The 25,304-nt window shown below is 37.0% G+C and overlaps 1 protein-coding gene and 1 pseudogene across 23 annotated transcripts in view; both read left to right on the top strand.

The window, feature by feature from the left end:
• Nucleotides 1–25,304, top strand: part of LOC116121248 (ALBINO3-like protein 2, chloroplastic) — a 48,677-nt gene that overhangs the window by 4,581 nt on the left and 18,792 nt on the right. For 2 of the 23 annotated variants that reach the window (XM_031407204.1, XM_031407189.1), the window contains exons 4-6: nt 767–1,109; nt 1,380–1,440; nt 1,938–2,302. The exons of 1 other annotated variant lie outside the window; for it this stretch is intronic. Coding sequence is in view for 5 of the 22 variants with exons in the window: in XM_031407210.1 (XP_031263070.1) it covers nt 2,343–2,381; nt 2,978–3,151; nt 3,245–3,300; nt 3,419–3,536; nt 11,931–12,040; nt 12,169–12,322 (651 nt within the window). In the remaining 17 variants the exon portion in view is untranslated. 20 more of the 23 variants (XM_031407205.1, XM_031407188.1, XM_031407206.1 and 17 more) reach the window with 18 other exon arrangements.
• On the top strand, nt 19,521–23,516 carry LOC116121252 (annotated as a pseudogene).

Below are 25,304 nucleotides of genomic sequence, written 5' to 3'. Positions count from 1 at the left end.
TAAGTCTCCTTTTTCGTTTTGCTTGCAATTTGTTTCTAGCTCTAGTTACTTCCGTTCTTTGGAGTTCTAGTCAGTACACATTCGCTAGAGAATAAATCTTGAAAACAAAAATGCAGTAGTGTAAATTCTGCTATATGCTAGTTTCTTTCTTGAAGGTGTGATATCGTATAGCGATAAGGTGGACCGAATAGGATATCTAGATTAGGATTTGTAAAACCTTATATATTTGTGGAATTTTAAAGTTATGCTGGGATTACTGGCTTGTTAATAATTAATGAGAGGTTGTCAAGCTACATGAACTATTAACAAATTAAGTTTAGTTGGCATTTTTTACCAACTTGAGTGTAGATCGTGGCAGAATATTGTTGATTTTTTTGTTTTTGCTTCACCTTGAGGGGTATGTTGTGGTGTCCTTAAAGCCTGTATCAGATGTATGGACTCCTGACCATGATTTATTTGTTAAAGGAGTAGGAGTAGAAGTAGGTTTTTGGGGGTCAATACGTAAAGAGAGAAGGGAGGAACGATTTCTTTCTTGAATTTAAGGTTTCTTCCAAAAATTTGTCTATCTGATGCTCAATGTTGTATCATTGTCTTTGATGCCGTCAAGGTTGGTAAGGGCATTTATGCACACAATGGTCTGTGTACCAGTCCAAGTTTCTGTTTCTGTTGTGCATGTGTTTTTCTGCAAGACATTCCAAGTGAGGCTGCAGTACTTATTATCAATTGTCTGATATGTGGAGATATTTATTCTTCTTTTCCGGCACAGAATTATGAAATTCAGACTTGCCTCAGAGGTTGAGAGTCGTATGTAATTCTATTCATCGTCCTCATTAACAAGTTGGATACTAGATCATTCTTCTGGAATTCTCGCAGGGTCATTCTCCCTCCCCCTTTCATTGTCGTTCATATATTTAGTTTGCAATGAATTTTTGTTTGACTCTCGTATGCATTTCTCATATTGCCTCCGCCATTTCCACCACCTCAGTCATGAAGGAGTTTCATTGATCAAATTTCACTTTTTTGGAGGGAAACAAAAACAATCGGGTGTCCCTCATTTCTGTGGTTCCTTGCCTCCTTGTCCATCCAGGTGATACGGCTACATATATTGTGTAAATAACTTTACCTTTCTTCTCCCATCTCAAACCTAGACACACAGACCAAGAAAGAAATACACATCTCCTAACTGAAAAATATATATAGATGTTAGCCAGTTATTTCTGTACTATTATTGTTTTCTTTGCTTTTTATTCTTTTGGTATTTTGATCTGTTTGTCTTCTGTCCTTTAGGCGGAAACTTTAAGCAACAGTAGCCTAGTATCTAGTTTGGTTGAATAATTTTTATTACTTATTTTTTTGTTGTGTTTTGTTCAATTCTTCAGGTCCCATGTTTTATGTTAGGTTTTACCAGTATTCAGAGAATGTCACTGGAGGGTCATCCAGGTTTGATTCTGTATGGCACTAACAGCTTGAATATTTGTATAAAGCAATAAATATATGTATTAATTCTTACTATAGTCATATAGTCTTTTTGTATCCATGGATTAATATTTCTTTTGGATTACAAATGACTTGATATGTTTCTGAACTAGACAATTTGGCCATGCTTCTTGCAACATACAGCGTAAATTTTATAATGATGACATATGACAATTACCCATCTTATTTCTATAGTTTTTGTTGGTTCTCATCTTATTAGTTTTATAGTGAATGAAAACAGTTTACAATTCTTAATTTGGTTGCCAAGATCTCTGTTTTATCTTTAATATTCTCATCAATGAAGGAACTCATTGTGCTTTTCATTCCCCTGCATTCTTAACTTGGTTGCCAAGATCTCTGTTTTATCTTTAATATTCTCATCAATGAAGGAACTAATTTTGCTTTTCATTCCCCTGCATATGTCTCATATTTTTGTTGAATGTGATGTTATTTTGCTATAGGAGCACAGAATATGATGCTCTGTCGGAATTTATTACAGGGTGGGACTTTGTGGTTCCAGAGTTTGACTTAATTCCCTCATGGTCTTTTAGGCCCCATCTTTCCAATAGTGATAGACTGATAGCTGCTCCACTAATGTTGAGTTGGCAAGAAGGCCCGCATCTTCACTAAGAAAACAAGAAGGCCCGCATGGCTTGTTGACAAAAATGAGTTGAGAACAGTTTTGTTTAGGTTTGCTTACTGCTATATTATTACATTTTAAATTTTTTACTGTCCAGATTTTATGTTCATGTCAATTGTGAGAATAAGAATGGCATATAATTTCCCCTGTAATTTTTATACCATATTTTGTACAAATTTGTTTATCTTTCTTATTGCAGTATTACAAGAGATATTTGGATGTCTGGATGCTACCTTTATTTTTTATCGGCTATTGTATTCCTCAGGTAAAATATTCTACCTTCATTTCTACTTCGAAATTATGTTCCGTGATTTTTAGATCAGATTTCCCTTTTAGCTTACCTTCTTGGAAACTTTTTATTGTTTATTGAGTTTCATGGTGAAATGCATTTTTGTTCTTGTATTTGTCCACAGTTTATTGAGTAATCATTTCAGAATTTAAGCTCATAGGATAGGTTACGCAATTGCATAATTGATTTTAGAGACCATTAAAAATAAGTGGCATTCCTATACGTTACTCCCCCGACTGAATGGGCAAAAGTCATTGCATAAATACCGATAATGTCAATGGCCTATTGAATTTTGAGAACACTGCTATCTAGTTCATTTTATTTTCTTTTTTCTAATTGCTGGTCTCAGAAAGGCTATTATTTGTCAGGGAAGTTCCCCTGACCCTGGGCGGGGGTAGAATCAATAATTTGTTTGCTTTGATTTGCGGGATAGTCTGGTTTATTGGGTTACTAATAGCACATTTAGTATGATTCAGGTAGTTATTGCCATTTTATTTCTTGGAAAGAATTTCTTTTTCATGTGTGAAATGTTTTAGTTGGTTTAGTGTGTGAAACCATGATCAACTTTGCAGCAATTATCCCTCAAACATCCTGCTGTTCATGTAAAGCTGGGGTTACCGGACAAGGATGCTCCATCAGTATTGGAAAAATCTGAAGAAATTGATAGTCCTGGAAAACATTTGGATTCCCCTGCAAAGCAACGCAAAATATCTCTCAAGGACCTAACCCATCAAGGACTGGTAGCTGTAAGTGACTAACCTGGAAACCTCACCTACAATTTGAATGTAAGGGTTGTGTTACATGTTGTCTTACATCTTTGTTGTTTGGATTCTGGACAGCTTTCAGTCAAACACTTGTCAAAAGGATCGAAAGAAAGAGCAATTTCCTTTTTGCAGTAATATTCACTTCTTATGTCTCTTTTCCTTCCCGTCTTCATTCTGTGGTTTTATTTATATTAAAGTATCAAATAATCTCCTTAGTTGTTGGATTAAGTGATTGACATTTCGTCACAGATTGGCACTTGATAAGGATCTTGATTACATAAGTGCTTTGATAGTTATGGGTCAGACTCAACTACAGAAAGGACTACTAGCGGAGGCTATCGGATATTTGGAGCGTGCTATCTCCAAGGTTTGTCAAGTTAATTTAATTATCTTATGTTTTTTCACACTTAGATGTTTAGTATATAAAGCAATGTTCTGAAACCTAGACAAGACTGGCCGATCTAACTGGGTTTTGGCAGCTTCCCCGTTTCACACTAGAAATAAACCCGGACTTACCTGTTGGACGTCTTTGGACCGCTATTGGACCAGCATAATAGTGTTAAACCACCAGCCCAACTGGCCTGGAATAAAATCCAGTCTAATATCCAAAATCCCTAAACTAAAGGAATTTTAACCCATTACTATTTTCTCCTTCATTTCAATTTCATTCGACTTCTTCCAAGTCTTCTTCCAGCTTTACATCTGTGATCTGCCATCACCAATTGTTGACATGAAACCCTAACTAAAAGCTATAAACACTGAAAGCCATGGATTAATGGAAAGAGCAAATGTACTAGAGCAAGTGTTTGGTAATGGGAGTTAAAACCTGAAAGAAAGAAAGATAGTTTAGAGAAGCGATGAGGAGATGTGGTGGAGTCTGAATGTGATGGTGAAATTCTTTGCTTCAAATGCCTCCTTTGTCTTCTATAAGTTTTCCTCTGTTGAAAATAAGATTTAACCTTTTACTTTTCAAAACCAAAAATATTATTTATATGTTATGTGATCTCTAAGCTTCTTTTATTGGTGAATATAAATATTTTTACATCTTTATATGATAATTTTATAGGCTACAATTTCACCCTCCTTTACCTCTGGCTGTGTTGTTGTGTCAATGGTGTGTTGCTGTGCTTGTTGTGTGTTTCCTGGCCAGAGATCCTCCACCTTCACTTCTCCTTCCCCTTATCCCCTGAACTTGCCTAACACCTGTTCGATAGTTTGCCTCACCCAACTTTGAACTTTCCTAGCCCAGCACATAGTTTATAAGTATTATGGTTTTGTTTTGTGGGCTGGCATCATGCTGATGTCAGCACCAGCTGGACCAACCGGTCAGACCAGCCAACACGTGACCCAGTCGCCTGGTCATTGGACGGGTCGGGTTTTACAACATTGATATAAAGTAGGATTTATATAGGCGGGAAGCATGCTTTATACATGATTTATGGTCATTACAGAATTTTAAATAAAAGTGTTATAGTATGTTGGAAAGAGCATATAAAACCCTCATATCACCCCCATTTATTTTATCGTAGCTTTTGATTCTTCCTAATTTTGAAAGTTATTTTCTTGCTCATATCAACATTCCTGGTTGTCATTAACTAAAAGCTGTTTCTTTGACATCCCATGACGAGGGGGTACCAAATCAAAAGCATGATTTTGGACCCTGTATACCATTTGATAATTTAAAAGTCGGTACGATCATGGTGACCCACATATTGGTCCACTTGGCCAACCCTCAGGCGCTCCTTCACCTGCACCATATCCCACCAAACCATCTGGTTGGGATACAGATGATGATATGCGGCAACGACGGGGTACGTGGCGTTGTTATACCAGAAGTCGCCAAGTGCTGCCAGGCAGCGTTTAAGGCGGTTACTGGTTTCCAGCCGATATACCCTAAGATTGGACAATGCTGCTACAAAACGTCAACCACGGCGGGCCAATGAGCTGCGGCCTCTACTAGATTCTGAAAAGGAGGCCAGCTCCAAAAAACACCCGTAACCCTGTAGTAGAGTAATCGTAACAGTAAAACCGGAGGAGATGAATAGCACAAAACGCCGCATCCAGGATCACAAAAATATTCAGGTGTTAACAGACAACCGCGGCAGAGCCGAACTGAGTGTCTGTTAAAACGAGAAACTTCTGTGAAATAGGAGGGCTTCCAGCCAGAGAAATCTTTAACAGAACTAATGCATTAAGAGATTTAGAGAGAGAGAGACATTGTAGAAGTAGAAGTTTTTATTTATGTTTTTCCTTCTCTGCCTTCTGAAAGAAGGGGAGTCTCCTTATATAGGAGAAGGGAAGCATGTTACAAGCATTACAAACCATACACGTAATACATAGGGATTACAAACATTTCAACAAGTGGAAGGCCAAGATCTGGCCAACATAAAAGTAAAATACAAGTGGCAAAAGATTAAGATAAACGGCTATGATGTTGCCGACAGTCGGTGACCCAAAAATTACTTTACCACCTTACCCATTTCCTCTGCCCCGGCCACCGATATTACCGCTCAGCTTGTTTCTGAATGTTCTGCAGACTCACATTCAGATTTCCTGACTAATTGTCCACACCCTTTGTGGCTTAACCCTGAGTTTTTTGTTAGCCTTCCCTTCAAGAAAAATGAAGATGTCAATCCCACCAAAGCCACTCACCCTGGCATGAATCCAGAACATCTTGCTCTTGCCCAAGACGAATTGGCCCAATTGGAAAAGGAAGGTCTCATTGAACCAACCCAATCTCCATGGGCTTGCCAAGCCTTTTATGTCAACAAACGAGCAGAACAAGTCCGCGGAAAACTCCGCCTTGTTATCAATTACAAACCCTTGAATTGGTTCCTTGCTGATATTAAGTTCCCCCTTCCTCGAAAGGACTTTTTATTCAGCTATTTAGCCAATGCTCGTGTTTTTTCCAAATTTGACCTTAAAGCTGGCTTTTGGCAACTTGGTCTCCATCCTACTGAACGAGAAAAGACTGGCTTCTGCATTCCCAATCTCCATTACCAGTGGACTGTTCTTCCCTTTGGTCTTAAAACTGCTCCTTCTATCTTTCAAAAAGCCATGATCCGCATTTTTCAACCTATTTTGAAGCAAGCTCTCATCTATATTGATGATATTTTGCTTTATTCCCCCGACCATTCCAGTCATATGTCTCTCCTCCACCAATTTCACTCTCCTCAAAAAATATGGTGTCATGCTCTCTAAGAAAAAGATGGTCCTCCAGACCACTTCTATTGATTTCCTTGGCATGCATATTGAAGATGGCCAATATCAACTTCAACCTCACATTGGCAGAGAACTTCTCAAATTTCCGGACTCGCATCTTACTTTCACAGAAACCCAACAGTTTCTTGGAATTGTTACTTATATGGCTCCCTTTATCAAGAAACTTTCTCCTTTGGTTCGCCCCCTTCAATTAATGATAAAAAAGAATCCTCCTCCTTGGGGCCCAGACCAAACCACTTCTGTGACACGTCTCAAAGAAATCGCCCAAAAACTTCCACCACTCCAAATTCCTTCTAATGGACAACGGATACTCCAGACAGATGCTAGTGATTCTCATTGGTCCGCTATCCTTCTTGAAGAACTTCATGGAATTCGCAAAGTTTGCGGATACAAAAGTGGACATTTCAAACCTAGTGAAGAACACTACCATTCCACCTACAAAGAAATTCTTGCTGTCCGACGTGGTATTGAGAAATTTGAATTCCACTTGATCAGCTATCATTTCCTTGTGGAAATGGACATGTCATCTTTCCCCCGCATGCTTGAGTTCAAGCAAAAGGAAATTCCAGATGCCCAATGACTTCGCTGGGCCCAATGGTTTTCTCGCTACCAGTTCACTGTCAAACACATCAAAGGCAAACACAATACCCTTGCAGATTTGCTCTCCCGGCCCAAAAAATCCAAGCCCACTTCCCTGATAAGCCTATATACTAAACCCCCATCAATTCCTGTTCTATGCATGATGAATCCTTTTTCGGATCAACCACCCGAAGTTCCGGCCCTACTTGAAGAAAACAGTTTAGACCACCATCTTTCCCACCTTACCTCACAATACCAAATACAAGCTATCCAAACCACAAGTCTACAAACTCTTGGTGGATTACACTATCATCCTGATTATCCTTTCCTCACCCTTTTCCATATATCTGATCCACACATATTCACCACCCCTCTTTTGTATCTCCTTTGGTGTCTCCTATACAAATACATTTTAGCCTTCGAATTTCCCCTTCAACCCATGGTTTCTTATTTTCAATCATACAAACCTTTCCAACCTACTCCTGGTTTTCCTGAATTTCTATTCCAGACTTTCCTCGAATGGTTTCACCCTCTCTCATATTGGAAACATATTTTCACACAACAAGCATCCCTCTGCACCAAGCCCCATCTTCCTACATCCCATGTTATCTTTACCTTCCAACGGGATCATTATCTCACCACTGATTGGTCTTTCCATCTTCCAGAACTCAAAACATATTGGCACTCTTAAAAAATATGGCCTCTATACATTTTCCCTCCACACAGATTGGTCTTTCCATCTTCCAGAACTCAAACATTTTCAGACCCATATGTGCCACATAAACAAATATATTCCTCCATCCCTTTGGCCTCGCCATAACCCCTCAGAACCACCTTGGGATACCCTTCCTCATAACTATTGCCAAACCTTGATCAACGCTGTTCACCAACATGCAGACTCCCGAGCAGCATCTTCTTCGACTATCCGACCAAAAGTCAAGGATACTGTTCCCGTCTCCCAATACACTCAGCTCATTAACCACAGCCCTCCCCAAACACTTTATCCTTTGGAATACGACCCAGACCATGCTATTACCATCCCTGGAATACAGACTGGTGATTCAGACCTTGATCTTGTTCTCAACAATCCAGCCTATGTCCAGACTCAAGCCCGTATGATCCAAGATTCCCAAGATCCATATTCACCTGATCCACTTTGGTGGAAAACTCTTGGATATACCCACGACCCAATGGACTCTGACGATAAGGAAGATCCAAACAGGACGGACACCTCATCCTCTGTTTCAACAAGTGGAAGGCCAAGATCTGGCCAACATAAAAGTAAAATACAAGTGGCAAAAGATTAAGATAAACGGCTATGATGTTGCCGACAGTCGGTGACCCAAAAATTACTTTACCACCTTACCCATTTCCTCTGCCCCGGCCACCGATATTACCGCTCAGCTTGTTTCTGAATGTTCTGCAGACTCACATTCAGATTTCCTGACTAATTGTCCACACCCTTTGTGGCTTAACCCTGAGTTTTTTGTTAGCCTTCCCTTCAAGAAAAATGAAGATGTCAATCCCACCAAAGCCACTCACCCTGGCATGAATCCAGAACATCTTGCTCTTGCCCAAGACGAATTGGCCCAATTGGAAAAGGAAGGTCTCATTGAACCAACCCAATCTCCATGGGCTTGCCAAGCCTTTTATGTCAACAAACGAGCAGAACAAGTCCGCGGAAAACTCCGCCTTGTTATCAATTACAAACCCTTGAATTGGTTCCTTGCTGATATTAAGTTCCCCCTTCCTCGAAAGGACTTTTTATTCAGCTATTTAGCCAATGCTCGTGTTTTTTCCAAATTTGACCTTAAAGCTGGCTTTTGGCAACTTGGTCTCCATCCTACTGAACGAGAAAAGACTGGCTTCTGCATTCCCAATCTCCATTACCAGTGGACTGTTCTTCCCTTTGGTCTTAAAACTGCTCCTTCTATCTTTCAAAAAGCCATGATCCGCATTTTTCAACCTATTTTGAAGCAAGCTCTCATCTATATTGATGATATTTTGCTTTATTCCCCCGACCATTCCAGTCATATGTCTCTCCTCCACCAATTTCACTCTCCTCAAAAAATATGGTGTCATGCTCTCTAAGAAAAAGATGGTCCTCCAGACCACTTCTATTGATTTCCTTGGCATGCATATTGAAGATGGCCAATATCAACTTCAACCTCACATTGGCAGAGAACTTCTCAAATTTCCGGACTCGCATCTTACTTTCACAGAAACCCAACAGTTTCTTGGAATTGTTACTTATATGGCTCCCTTTATCAAGAAACTTTCTCCTTTGGTTCGCCCCCTTCAATTAATGATAAAAAAGAATCCTCCTCCTTGGGGCCCAGACCAAACCACTTCTGTGACACGTCTCAAAGAAATCGCCCAAAAACTTCCACCACTCCAAATTCCTTCTAATGGACAACGGATACTCCAGACAGATGCTAGTGATTCTCATTGGTCCGCTATCCTTCTTGAAGAACTTCATGGAATTCGCAAAGTTTGCGGATACAAAAGTGGACATTTCAAACCTAGTGAAGAACACTACCATTCCACCTACAAAGAAATTCTTGCTGTCCGACGTGGTATTGAGAAATTTGAATTCCACTTGATCAGCTATCATTTCCTTGTGGAAATGGACATGTCATCTTTCCCCCGCATGCTTGAGTTCAAGCAAAAGGAAATTCCAGATGCCCAATGACTTCGCTGGGCCCAATGGTTTTCTCGCTACCAGTTCACTGTCAAACACATCAAAGGCAAACACAATACCCTTGCAGATTTGCTCTCCCGGCCCAAAAAATCCAAGCCCACTTCCCTGATAAGCCTATATACTAAACCCCCATCAATTCCTGTTCTATGCATGATGAATCCTTTTTCGGATCAACCACCCGAAGTTCCGGCCCTACTTGAAGAAAACAGTTTAGACCACCATCTTTCCCACCTTACCTCACAATACCAAATACAAGCTATCCAAACCACAAGTCTACAAACTCTTGGTGGATTACACTATCATCCTGATTATCCTTTCCTCACCCTTTTCCATATATCTGATCCACACATATTCACCACCCCTCTTTTGTATCTCCTTTGGTGTCTCCTATACAAATACATTTTAGCCTTCGAATTTCCCCTTCAACCCATGGTTTCTTATTTTCAATCATACAAACCTTTCCAACCTACTCCTGGTTTTCCTGAATTTCTATTCCAGACTTTCCTCGAATGGTTTCACCCTCTCTCATATTGGAAACATATTTTCACACAACAAGCATCCCTCTGCACCAAGCCCCATCTTCCTACATCCCATGTTATCTTTACCTTCCAACGGGATCATTATCTCACCACTGATTGGTCTTTCCATCTTCCAGAACTCAAAACATATTGGCACTCTTAAAAAATATGGCCTCTATACATTTTCCCTCCACACAGATTGGTCTTTCCATCTTCCAGAACTCAAACATTTTCAGACCCATATGTGCCACATAAACAAATATATTCCTCCATCCCTTTGGCCTCGCCATAACCCCTCAGAACCACCTTGGGATACCCTTCCTCATAACTATTGCCAAACCTTGATCAACGCTGTTCACCAACATGCAGACTCCCGAGCAGCATCTTCTTCGACTATCCGACCAAAAGTCAAAGATACTGTTCCTGTCTTCCAATACACTTAGCTCATTAACCACAGCCCTCCCCAAACACTTTATCCTTTGGAATACGACCCAGACCATGCTATTACCATCCCTGGAATACAGACTGGTGATCCAGACCTCGACCTTGTCCTCAACAGTCCAGCCTATTTACAGGCCCAAGCCCGCATGATCCAAGACTCCCAAAACCCATATTCTCCTGATCCACTTTGGTGGAAGACTCTTGGATATACCCACGACCCAATGGACTCTGACGACAATGAAGACCTAAACAGGACTGACACCTCATCCTCTGAATGACGTCATCCTGCTGATCTCATCCTCTCTCCAGATGAAGACACGTAGCCTCCACCGACTGTCGGCAACATCATAGCCGTTTATCTTAATCTTTTGTCACTTGTATTTTACTTTTATGTTGGCCAGATCTTGGCCTTCCACTTGTTGAAATGTTTGTAATCCCTATGTATTACGTGTATGGTTTGTAATGCTTGTAACATGCTTCCCTTCTCCTATATAAGGAGACTCCCCTTCTTTCAGAAGGCAGAGAAGGAAAAACATAAATAAAAACTTCTACTTCTACAATGTCTCTCTCTCTCTAAATCTCTTAATGCATTAGTTCTGTTAAAGATTTCTCTGGCTGGAAGCCCTCCTATTTCACAGAAGTTTCTCGTTTTAACAGACACTCAGTTCGGCTCTGCCGCGGTTGTCTGTTAACACCTGAATATTTTTGTGATCCTGGATGCGGCGTTTTGTGCTATTCATCTCCTCCGGTTTTACTGTTACGATTACTCTATTACAGGGTTACGGGTGTTTTTTGGAGCTGGCCTCCTTTTCAGAATCTAGTAGAGGCCGCAGCTCATTGGCCCGCCGTGGTTGACGTTTTGTAGCAGCATTGTCCAATCTTAGGGTATATCGGCTGGAAACCAGTAACCGCTTTAAACGCTGCCTGGCAGCACTTGGCGACTTCTGGTATAACAACGCCACGTACCTCGTCGTTTTCGTCTCCGACCATCCCACAGAATTTGAGAATAGTGATCTTCTAATTGTTGGTTCTCAGTGGGCTGGTGTTGCCCGTACAAAACAGGTAAAACTCAGTGATGCTTTTGGGATTCTGCTCACTACTCTGAAATAAAAGGCCAGGAGCATAACATGTTATTCTCAAAACTATGCAACAATTTGATTTCAATTTTAGGACCCAGCCAGGGCCATTGTAAACTTTTCGAGCTGGGTCGGCAGGCTTACAAATATAAATACTCGATGAAAAGGGGCATTCAATTTTTTTTTTTTTTTCATTTGTTTCCACTTTATTCTGTATGTTACAGGGACAAACGGCTGAAGGAATTGTACACCTGGAAGGAATTGCAAATTTGGCAGAGCCAGAGGAAAAAAGTTCCAAAGTCCATTATTATGATGGATTGGTATTACTTTCAAGGTATGAATTTACACAATCATTTCTCAAGTGTTTTTACTTATAACCTGATAATCGCTCATCTCACAATTGATCAATATCGCCATTACAATTTTGTCTATTGTTTGGGCACTAACTACTGGGTTTTTCAGTGCTTTATATAATGTAGGTCGCAAGGCTGAAGCTGTAAAGCATCTGCGTTTAGCTGCTGCTTATAACTCCGAGTATAACGGACTACTGCAACAATGTGAAAACGCCAACGATGATTTTACAAGTGATCTTAGCGGTAGCAGAAGAGGAGATTGAGGGTGGCAAAATGGATCATGACACAGTTTAGGCAGGTTTGGGTTCAAAAACTCAAAACCTTTGTTAAAAGGGTTGGGTTTGGGTTGAGGGTTCTCACCCTTCGAACCCGTTTATGATATGATTAATACTTAATTATCATAATTTTAATTAATGTTTTAAAAACCAACCCGGGGTGAAACCAGACAAACTGGTCAGGTCTCGGGTCATAGACTAAACTAGTTCAATCGGTGATGTCACCATGTTAACGTATGCAAAAAGAATTCAGAATGCAGAATTCCAGAATACAAATTCTTGAAAAAAATTCTTTAACAAAGCATTAATCCATATTACAATTAATTACAAATCAAAATAACAAAATTCATGAAGAAAACACATCATAATTAATAAACATTTTAGTAAAAAATGATTTTCTTTACCCAATAATCTTCAATTCATCCTCAATTGAACTTGGCATACCATGTGACAGATGATCATCATCAAGTGTGTCAAATATATTACTCCATCAAAATTCTAACACATTGATGATGCAATCAAAATCACACATTGCGATTAAACTTCAAAATTTGTTTAATAAGGCTTGATGCTTCTATATATTAAGTTAAATAGCGATTAATTGTAGTAAAACAATTAAAAAAATAGACTATCATTGACAAAATAATAACAAATTGAATCTGATGATTTTAGAATCTGTTACGCTTGAAAAAGTAGGGTTGACGCCAAGCCTTGTCAGTGTGAGCGGTCAGAACTTAGGTAGGTTCTGCAGCGGTTCAAATGTAGTCACGTCGCATGCTGACATGAGCGGTCTGCTCCTGCCAATAGTGGGTATGCGTCAGGCTGGCGAAAGGTTGGAGACGTTCCACGTGTCCAATCCTTGCGCAAATCGAAGAAATCTATCGAGTAGGTGAATAACGGGACACAAATAAGGATTGCACGGCAGTCTAACCCACTTGTAAATTTAGTAATCATTATCTCAATTCATCCTGCTATAAATAGATGGCTCCTCTCTTGTTCGTGGGATTAACTAATTTTTCTCTGAAATAACATACATTTTCTCTCTCTTGTATATTCACTTGTATTCTTTAAGCTACTAATCAGCTCACTGAACGCGACCTGATCTCATATATTAATGCAATATCAGTGGATGTAAGATTCGCTTGTTTAAGCATCCGAACCGCTTTAAATATTGTTCTTTGTTTCTTATTCAACCCAAAACCCCCATATACACGTGTGTCTTCTGAGTTAGCTCAACATTTCCCATGTGCGATTAGTTAGTGTTAAGATCGAGCATCAACTAAATCCATGGTGATAAAAAACAAAAACATTAGTATATTAAAGTTTTAGTAATAAACTCAAGCTACAACCAAGCTTCAATCAAAAGAGACTATCATTGACAGTACAAAAACAACCCAGTAGAGAAAGAAGAAAAAAGCATATAGAGAATGGATTGAAATGGAATAAAAGAAGGTTTACCAGAAAGAGACGGGTCTTGGAGAGGAACTGAAAGTCAATACTGGAATAAGAAAGATGAGCTACTACCGAAGATAAAAGCAAGTTGATGAAGATGATGAAACAAGGCTATGGGCTATTGTTGAAGTGGAAAATTGGATATGAGAGATGCAATGAAGAAGTTAAAGAAAGATGAAAGGAAGAGATCGATAGTGAAGAGAGGAAATCGCAAATGGGAGAGTGACAAACTGGGTCAAGGCTTGATGGTATGAAGATTTTGGGGGGGAAAACGGGTGGAAAATTGGGTTTAGGGATATAAAAAGTGGGGTTTATGTTTGACTTGGTTTTTCCCAAAAATCGATTGGACTAGCGGGTTACTATAGTACCCCCAGTCTATAATCGTAAGTTATTCAAGATGAAATGACCCCTCGGTTTTTAGGTCTTTTTGACCTAGCTCACAAACCAAGTCCCAGTTGAACTAGTTCATTGGTCAAGCCGGGTTGGATTTTAAAACCTTGATTTTAATAATAAAAATAAATAACAAAAATGGCTAATTAACCATGCATTTATATCAAATAATACTTTAAAAGTGTCACAAACGTGTTAAATTTGTCCATTGTTAAATATGTTGTAAACAAGTTTAATTTGTCAATTATTAAATAGGACAAATTATTAAACATGTTTTAAACGGGTCAAGTTATTAAACATGTCGTGATGGGTTGAAACATTTATGACACGAATATTAAATAGGTTGAAACCTTTAACATGAATAAGTAAATAGATTGGGTTTGGATTGATACAAGACGTCAACTTGTTTATTGATTTATTTGTAAAGCATACAAGACGATGTAAACTCATTTGCTCGGGGGTTTATAGTCATTCTTGAATACTCGAGGTTTACGTGAAAAGGAAGCTTCGAGGGGTTTAGAATTTTCCAAAAGAGAATATTAATTTAATCCTCATTTCTTGTGTTTTTTTTTTTTTTTTTTTTTTTGGGTCATTCAGTTGTATTATAGAGTGAAATAAGTTTTAACTAGTACTTTGTTGGTGATGTCATTGGGGCACCCCAATTTTAGGTAGATTAAAATTATGAGAATTTTTTTTTTTTTTTTTTCCTCGACTCAGAGATAAGAATTTTTTATAAGAATATTATCGGGACGTTATGGTTGTAATAAACTCCCTTCAAGTTGTTGATTTCATCCAAGCTTTTGCTTAAATTTGATGATCTTCTCTAACATTTACTTAATTATTATTGTCTCTATGATTTTGCTAAAGTATCGTTTGGTCGATTGCTTCAAAAAAATCCAACCCTATTGGACGAGGGATCTCCAAAATTTTATGGTTGATGAGAATGATACACTAAAATTGAGAGTTAGTGCAATGAAAACACCAAAAAAAAAAAAAAAAAAAAATTGTCAACAAGAAATTTTAAACATAATAAATAAAATTCAATTAATTATATCATTTTACTTATTTAATTTTTTTTTAATTTTCCCTCTAAGGACCTATATACCCTAAAGATATTTACTTGACTCCACCTTACAAATATGGGTTTGTGTAATGGGTTGAGATGAGAGGTTAAAGTCCTTAATCATGGTCCCGAATATTGTCAAGGTTACTTTATACGAGAAATGTTAGCAATACTCACTTTCTCATTCATTGACTTTGGTTTTGATTTTGTATAAAAAAACCGAACTAACAACTGTTTTGTTTATAGAAAGTATAGGCTTGTAACTTTTTTTTTTTTTGTCTTTATACACTATCAAGAAGGAAGTGCAAGAGTAAAAAAGAAAATGTTGCTAGCATTCATCGACATAATTCAAGGAACGTGATGGATAGTTTCCAGACTAGGGGGACATTTTAAAATTCTACTAAAAGTAAGGGGAGGTCGAAAATTAAACCCAAAATTTAACAAAAACAACAGGGAGTAAAATGATATTACACTTCATTTTCCCGGGGACCGAACAAAACAAACCCAACCCACTGCACAGTTCGGAACTAGCATCTGAATGGCAGCAGTGTCTATGAGAGTAACTACCACACTGAGTTCTACAGCAATCCGTCTAAAAGCATACTCTAGAAAACCCACAAGAATTTCTTTAAATCCGAGCTTAAAAAACATTACAAAAAGGCCCCTCATGGCCTCCTTGAGTGGACAAACTCAACAGAGAAAGCTTCTCATACTGCTCTTTGACATCATGGACACAATCGGTCGTGACCCTTTTTACGAGGATGTCCCTGCCTTCTTTGGGTACTCGCTCTTTTGCTTTATTTGTTTATATTTTTGTTAGAAATTGGGACGCCAAAGTCAAAGCCTTTTTGAAAAAAAAAAATAATAATAAAAGTTTTATGTAAGCCATGAAAATGAATTAGTGTGAGCAGAATTAGATTATTTGTGAAGAATTCTGGTCAAATAAAGGGTAACGAGAGATATTGGGGTTGTTTTGTTGGTGGGTTATTTCGATAATGCTGATACAGTATCATGTTGAAGAAGTTAACACTTAAGAGTTAAGACCATTGAATGAGGATGAAATATTTTCAGTTTTCATGCTATTTCTCATAATAGAATTTTGGATTTTTCAATGTTGATGTGATTATAATCTAAGAAAGGGAAAGATTCTTGAAGAGTAGATTTTTTGGTTTAGAGATTAGATGGAGACTTTGTTTCTAATGGTAGTTTCTGACAATTTTTTTAAAACTTAGAGAAATAAATGTTTCTTTGAATATTATGGTTATTTTTATAATGTTGGTATTGTACTGTACTGGAGAAGTTAACATATTGAATGAGGATGAATATTATTTTGGTTGACGGTTGATTTTGATGCAATGATTTAAAATATAGCGGTTTCCATACCATTTCGATTATATAATTGAGAATCGTGTAATTTAATTGTTGCTGATATTATAACATAAGAAAGGAAAGCTTCTTGAGTTGTAGAGTGTTTGTGTTTGCAGTTTCAGCTTTGATAAATTTTATAGAACTTAGAGATTAAATGTTTTTGGGAATTTTAGGGGAGGTTTATAATGATTTTGCAACTTCAGAAAGGTTCTTGATGAAATGGTGGTGTCTTTCTGCACGTCTCTTTCTTTAAGATGATCAAAATGACTGTTGAGCATAGTTATCGCTTACAAGTAAATGCTTCCAATCCATAGAAACTCATAAAAATATAGTTAATCATCTTCTATGATGTAGGCTCTTGAGTTAGGGTCTATAGAGGTAATACACAACCGCATCTACTGCATTGATGCATCTTGGTTTGTGTGAGATATTGTGCTTATTCACCAAGAGTCTTGTTAAGGACACATGTTAACATAGTGATGAAGATAACTACTGTTGATGCCTTATTGGACTTTGCTTTGCCTATTTGTGTTATGATTGGTGAGCTTGCATAGATATTAGAATTTTTTTTTTTTTTTTTAATTTACAAGGTACAGTTTTTTTACTTTTTGGAATCAAATGATACATGAATCTGAGGAAAATACATTTGGTTGGGAGTTTTCAGAAACAGTATTTGGATACACAGCATGCCCTTCTCTTAATCTTTCCAGTTATTTCCTTATATTAAGGCTGCGATGATCAAAATGAGAATTTATGCTCAGAATGCCTACGAAGGAACTAATATAATGCAAGCACCCAACTGCATGGATTGAATTCAAAAAGGGGCTGATTGATGAGGTATGTGTGACACTAATGTCCAAATATTATCTTTCATTCAGTTGAAGGAACTCATTTTTCAGTTAAATTGATTTGAGGCATCATTTGTAGTATAGAATGATTAAATTTGTACAGTATAGAATGTTGAGTGATCAATTTTATTAAGTAATTAGGTCAATTCGTGTTTGAAATTTGAAAAGTCATAAAAGGATTTATATCCTTGTATTTATTTTGATTGCATAATGGTTATATTGTTGTTCTCTTTTTGTGTTTATGTGTCCTTTTTATATTTTGAAGTGTGGAATTGCATTGAAACACAAGTTGGATTTTGGAATTTAGAATTATTGATCAATAATCACTATTTCCGGATTGTTTAACTTGTTGGAAATGTGGAGTGATCTCTCCTCCCAAAAGTTGAGGATCTTGCAAAGTTATGCTCCTGTTTTTTTGGCAATTTCTCTTGTACTCTTCATCTTGTAAATTTTATAGATTTTAGCCCTAATAACTCCCTTCTGCTATAAAATCCACTGTATTGCTTTCTTAAATTTACATCAATTGATCATCTAAATGAGCTGTTTTTTGCTTTTGGTCCCATCAAATGTCCTATACTAATGTGTCTTGTCTTATTTCAGGTGGAGTTAGCTAGAAAATTCTTTAAAGACGGAAGGCCTTTCGATTTGGCAGGTTGCTAAATTTCTCTTTTTATGAGCTTTGACAATCTAGTGCCTGCCATGTTAGAGTGGAGAGCATGTTCTGGGTTTTGCCTGAAAATTGTTTTGGACTTTAGGACAAGAAATCGTATGAAACGTATATTTTTTTTAACCGAATTTTGGTTCAGTAACAATGCAACTTATATTTGTTATTTTCTTTTCTTACATGTTGGTAACTGCATTGTTTTTTTAGATTCTTTTTCAAAACAAGTGTTGGTTACATACGTGAGCCAAGCAAATATGAATAATTGATAATAAATTGTTAATTAACTCCTATTCAATAGCAATTTTTGTACTGGTTAGTGGTCTGTATCTTATCATTTTGTTTGTAAATTTCTTATGTCATGAATTACTTTACCCTGTCTTTTTTATCCTTTCCACCAATTAATCAAACTACAAAGTGAAACACAGTATTCTATTGTAATATTTTGAGAATCAATTCAGATATTCTGATTTATGTTTATTTCTGAATGACTCTTCTTTGGATATGCTGATATGCTCTATGTTCTATTTCTTCTATGGATCTATCCCTCCTTATTTGTAAAATACTAATTTTAACTAAAAATCTCTGCAGAACTTAAAACATTGTATGAGAAGAGGACATTATTACATAGAAGGTGTTGAAGAATTGCTTTTTGATTTAAAACAAAACAACTATGAGATGCATGCTTTCACTAATTATCCTATCTGATAAGGTGAACTTGGTTTTTACTTTTGGAGGGTCTTTTGACCAACCTGAGTGCAGAAAAAAGAAATTTTTGCACAAACTTCTTTCTTTTAACATATATGGTAATACACAATAGCCGTTGCTTAAAATTTATGTTAACATTGAAGTTAGTGGAAAGAGTGAGTATCTCACACATGCTGCATATCTTCTGCAGAGAGTGCCCATCTAATTGGTTTAAAGACTTTTTATGAATGTACAATATTGCCTCTAGGTATAGCATAAATACCTTTTGTATCCATTATTAAATTCTCATTCCATACAAAGAATAAGCAATTTCTTCTTTGTCTTCTAAATCGGCTCTGCATCCAGCAAGATGTATCAATCTTTATTATTATTATTTTTATATTTTATTAGGTGCATGAGAGCTAAAACTTCCCAAATTGGAAGTGATGAAAACATTTTATCAAAATGGTGGCTAGTGAGATGGAGGAAGCTCTAGCTCGGTAGAGCACATAGCCCGCTTCACGAAACTGATTAGTTGCCTTTCAATATATAGAGTACATGATAAAATTAGTGCCTCCGCCATTTCCACCACCTTAGTCAGGAAGGAGTTTCATTGATCAAATTTCACTTTTTCGGAGGGAAACAAAAACAATCGGGTGTCCCTCATTTCTGTGATTCCTAGCCTCCTTGTCCATCCAGGTGATACAACTACATATATTCTGTAAATAACTTTACCTTTCTTCTCCCATTTCAAACCTAGATACACAGACCTAGAAAGAAATACATGTCTCTTATAGATGTTAGCCAGTTAATTCTATAGATGTTTTCTTTTAAATTCTTTAATATCTTCCTTTTCCATGTTAAATGAAATTCACTCTTGAGATGTTTTGTTTTAATTAGTTGGTGTGCAAAGCGTTTTCAGGTGGGTAATTATTGCTACTTCGACTTTGGCATTCAGACTTGCAGTGCTAACTGAAAAAATATATATAGATGTTAGCCAGTAATTTCTGTACCACTATTGTTTTCTTTGCTTTTTATTCTTTTGGTATTTTGATCTGTTTGTCTTCTGTCCTTTAGGCAAAAACTTTAAGCAACAGTAGCCTCATATATAGTTTGGTTGAATAAATTTTGTACTTATTTATTTTGTTGTGTTTTGTTAAATTCTTCAGGTCCCATGTTTTATGTTAGGTTTTACCAGTATTCAGATAATGTCACTGGAGGGTCAGGGTTTGATTGTGTATGGCACTAACATGCTTGAATATTTGTATAGAGCAAGAAATATATGTATTAATGTGTTAGGATCCCACATTGAAAGGGAAAAGGGTGGGCATGTGGGTTATAAAGGCTTGGGCACCCTCCCTTGGCAAGCCGGTTTTCCAAGGAGAGTTCTACCCAAGCCCATGAAAGACCCATGGCCCAGCCCAAATTATTGAGTTATTAGAGTGGGTTTCTATCAATTTGGTATCAGAGCATGATTCTGCGCCTATGTGGTAGCGCACGCGTGGCAGGCTGACCCGTGGCAGGCTGACCTTGGGCCCGGGCTGTTACCCCGAGAAAGGGCGTAGAGGCCCGAGGGAAAGGGGATCCGCGTAGTCACCCAAGGGGTAAAGAGGCCGACGGGGGTAAAGAGGCCGACGTGGACGTCGGTTGCGGAAGCGTGGTGGAATGTTAGGATCCCACATTGAAAGGGAAAAGGGTGGGCATGTGGGTTATAAAGGCTTGGGCACCCTCCCTTGGCAAGCCGGTTTTCCAAGGAGAGTTCTACCCAAGCCCATGAAAGACCCATGGCCCAGCCCAAATTATTGAGTTATTAGAGTGGGTTTCTATCATAATGCTTACTATAGTAATATAGTCTTTATGTATTCATTGATTAATATCGTTGAGGGTTTGATGGTATGTGGCACTAACAAGCTGGTCATATTATTACAGTTTGTGCCGTCTTTTGTTTGATATATTTACCTGATTTCTTTTAGGAAATCTTCGCTTGGAAAGCAAGAAGGCGCGCATGGCTTATTGGCAAAATTGAGTTGAGAACAGTTTTGTTTAGGTTTGCTTACTGCTATATTATTACATTTAAAATTTTTTACTGTCCGGATTTTATGTTCATGTCAGTTGTGAGAATAAGAATGGCATATAATTTCCCCTGTAATTTTTATGCCATATTTAGTATATGTTATTTATCTTCCTTATTGCAGTATTACAAGAGATATTTGGATGTTTGGACGCTACCTTTATTTTTTATCGACTATTGTATTCCTCAGGTAAAATATTCTACCTTCATTTCTACTTCGAAATTATGTTCCATGATTGTTAAATCAGGTTTCCCTTTTAGCTTACCTTTTTGGATGTTTTCATTGTTTATTGACATTCACAGTGAAATGTATTTTTGTTCTTGTATTTGTCCACAGTTTTATTGAGTAATCATTAATCTCAGAATTTAAGCTCATAGGATAGATTCCTAATTGCATAATTGATTTTAGGGACCATTCAAACTAAGTAGTTCATATATGTCACCTCATCCCCGGCTGAATGGGCAAAAGTTGTATACATAAATACTGATAATGTCAATGGCCTATTGGATTGTGAAAACACTGCTATCTATTTCTCTATTTCATTTTAATTTTTTTTTCTAATTGCTGGTCTTTACCCTTATCAGAAAGGTTAGTATTTGACTGGGAAGTTCCCCTGATGTTGTGCTGGGTATAATCACTAATTTATTTGCCTTGATTTGCCTGGTCGTCTTATTGGGTTACTAATAGCACATTTAGTATGATACAGGTTGTTATTGCAATTTTCTTTTTTGGAAAGAATTTGTTCCTATGTGTGATATGTTTTAGTTGGTTTAGTGTGTGAAATCATAATCCCTGAAATATCCTGCTGTTCGCACAAAGTTGGGGTTACCTGACAAAGATGCTTCATCAGCACTGGAAAAATCTGAAGAAATTGATAGTCCTGAAAAATATTTGGATTTCCCTGCAAAGCAACGCAAAAATATCTGTCAAGGACCTAACCCCTAAAGAGCTGGTAGCTGTAAGTGACTAACCTCGGAACCTCACCTACAATGTGAATGTAAGGGTTGTGTTACATGTTGTCTTCAATCTTTGTTGTTTGGATTTTGGACAGCTTTCAGTCGAACACTTGTCAAAAGGACAGAAAGAAAGAGCAAATTCTTTTTTTGCAGTAACTTTCTCTTCTTATGCCCCCTTTCCTTCCCTCTGCAGTCTCTAGTTTTATTTTATTAAAACATCAAATAATAGCTGTTGCACTAAGTAGTTAACGTTTGATGACAGACTGGCGCTTGATAAGGATCTTGATTATATAAATGCTTTGATAGTTATGGGGTAGACTCTACTGCAGAAAGGACTGCTAGCGGAGGCTATTGAATATTTGGAGCGTGCTATCTCCAAGGTCGTCTAGTTTAATTTAATTATCTTATGTCTTTTCACAATCAGATGTTTAGGATATAAAACAGGATTTATACAGGCAGGAAGCATGCTTTATGCATGATTTATGGTAATTACAGAAGTTTAAATAAAAGCGTTTTATTATGTTGGAAAGAGCATATAAAACCTTCATACATTGTGATTTAGTCACACCCACATTTATTTTATCCTAGCTTTTGATTCTTTCTAATTTTGAAAATATTTTTTCTTGCTCATATCAACGTTTCTGACGTGTCATTAACTAAAAGCTGTTTCTTTGACATCCCATCAGCTCTTCGTCTCCAGCCATCCCAGAGAAGTTGAAATATTGATCTTTTAATTGTTGCTTCTGAGTGGGCCGGTGTTGCCTATATAAGACAGGTAAAACTCAGTGATGCTTTTGGGATTCTACTAACTACTCTGAAATAAAAGGCCATGAGCGTAACATATTATTCTCAAAACTATGCCACGATTTGAGTTCAATTTAGGACCCAGCCATGGCCCGCCGTAAACTTTTTGAGCTGGGTGAGCAGGCTTAAAAATATAGTTACTCGATGAAGAAGGGCATTCATTTTTTTTTCATTTGTTTCCATATTCTTCTGTATGTTACAGGGGAAAATGGCTGAAGGAATTGTACACCTGGAAAGAATTGCAAATTTGGAAGAGCCAGGGGAAAAAAGTTCCAAAGCCTATTATTATGATGGATTGGTATTACTTTCAAGGTATAAATTTACACAATCATTTCTCAAGTGTTTTTACTTATAACCTGATAATCGCTCGTCTCAGAATTGATCAATATTGTCATTACAATTTATGTCTATTGTTTGAGCACTAACTACTGGGTTTTTCAGTACTTTATATAATGTAGGTCGCCAGGCTAAAGCTGTAAAGCATCTGCGTGTAGCTGCTGCTGATAATCCCGAGTATAATGAACTACTGCAACAATGTGAAAACGACGACGATGATTTTACAAGTGATGTTAGCAGCAGCAGGAGAGGAGATTACTAACTTATTTGTACAGTGTACAAGACGGTGTTGTAAATTCATCTGCTCGAGGCCACCTACACAACATATTCATATCCCATAAGTTTCCGGACTATAAAGATTGTAGAGTCCTGCAATAATTCCCCATCTTAGGTAAATGATCTCTCAGTCACACAACGTCTTTGTCAATTAACTGTTGCTTCATTAAGCCTGTGTGTGGTTAATATTTGTGTGCGTGTGCTAATTAGAAGATAAAGAAAATGACATCGGGCATTGTATCGGCCTTATTTCTGAAGCTTATCTCAAAATCCCATCTTGATTTCTTCCTCACCTTTCCTTTATAGTTTATATTTACCACCTACCTACTTATGAAAACTTAGGTTACGTTTGGTTCATTATCATGATATTTTTTAGAATAATATTTTGAAAAAAGTTAAATTGGACAGGTATTACGATGTAAAATTTAGAAATTAACAAAAATATCTTCTATGTTTATTTATTTATTAAGCATCCTTATAATAAAATATTAAAAGTTAACAAAAACATCCTTAACTCATCTATTAAATACGGATAATCGGCCACCACCGTCGGAGGGTTATTGGGGTGTTTTTGTAATTTTTAAAAAAAATATTTAGGAGTGTTTAGTTAAATTAACAAATTTAAGAGGGTTTAAAAAAAATTGAATAGTATAGAATAATATTTTAAGAATAAGTTAATTTTACTGTTTAACTTTATTGAGAATACTAATAATAGTATTCTTAAAGAGTTTAACAAACAGAGTCTTAATATTGCAAAGTGATATTGACCCCCATTTTATTATACTTTGTTGGTTCATATCAACTTTAATAAAGCTAAGGTAAGGATAAGTACAAGACGAAGACGTCTTCTCTAAATTTGGTGGTCCGTCTCGGTCAAGATAAACTATACACCTTGAGATTGATGATATGTGTCATATATATCACTTTGGCCTTTGAAAGTTTTTCAATCATTATATTCACATCCATCGGTGAAAAAACATTATTGATTTCCCCTTAAGCTTTTGCTCAACTTTGATTATCTCCCCTAACATTTTACTTTAATTGTTATTGACCTTTCTCAAATTTTGCTAAGGTATTGGTGACCATTATCATGTTAGGTTTGGCAAAAATACTAGACCGGATCAGTTGCTCGGAAAAATCCAGTCCCATTGGACAATGATCCTTGGAAAATTTTAGGGTTGGTGGGAAAAGATGTACCTCCTAGAACAGAAGGCAAGGATTACCAATGCAAATGAAAACCTATTAAAACTCAATTTTGACTAAAAATATCAAACATATTAAGTGAAACATAATTAATTATGGAGGGTTTTTATGTTTAGGGTGGGTGTTATATACCCCTTAGTGTGCGTATTATTTTGAAGATTACTGAAAAATGTTATATTAATATGTTTGGTTAGATTGGAATAAATTGGTGGGTATAAATAATTAATGTGTTTGGTTGGGAGGAATAATAGATTATCGGAAGAAGCTTTTCCTGAATTGTCCCTCTTTCTTAATAATAAATTGGTGGGTATTATTATTATTATTATTATTGCTACTATGATTTAGAGAATTCTTTTAACCCCCAATGTTTGAGAATTTAACTAAAATACCCCAATCACAATAAAAGTTTACCCAACCCACCTCAAACAGGGCAGGCTCGGGCCCAAAAGCAATCCCCGAATGGCGGGTGAAGCCAAGGACAGAGTTAGTCTTGTCCTTGCCCCGGCCTCAAATTGGAATCTAAATGGCAACAGTGTCAATGAGAATACCCACCTAACTTATTTAACAATAGCAATTCCTCTAAAACCTTTCACCACAATACCCACAAGAATGTCTTTAAATCCCAACTTTAAAACCGTTAAAAAAACTATTAGGACTAAATGAGAATGAATATTTTGTTCGTTAATGGTTTTATTTTGATGTGATGGTTTAAAACTCATCATTTCCATTTTTTTTTTTTTTTTTGTGACGGAGAGTATTCGAGTTAGTTTGCGCACAACTCGGCTAATCTCCTGAGGCCTAAAGTTAAGGACCGACTAAACTTCGGGTTGCTAATCTTTTCTTTAAATCCCTAC

Source organism: Pistacia vera, unplaced genomic scaffold, assembly GCF_008641045.1.
Source record: "Pistacia vera cultivar Batoury unplaced genomic scaffold, PisVer_v2 Contig971, whole genome shotgun sequence".
NCBI lineage: Eukaryota > Viridiplantae > Streptophyta > Magnoliopsida > Sapindales > Anacardiaceae > Pistacia > Pistacia vera.
This window is presented reverse-complemented; position numbering and strand designations above follow the sequence as displayed.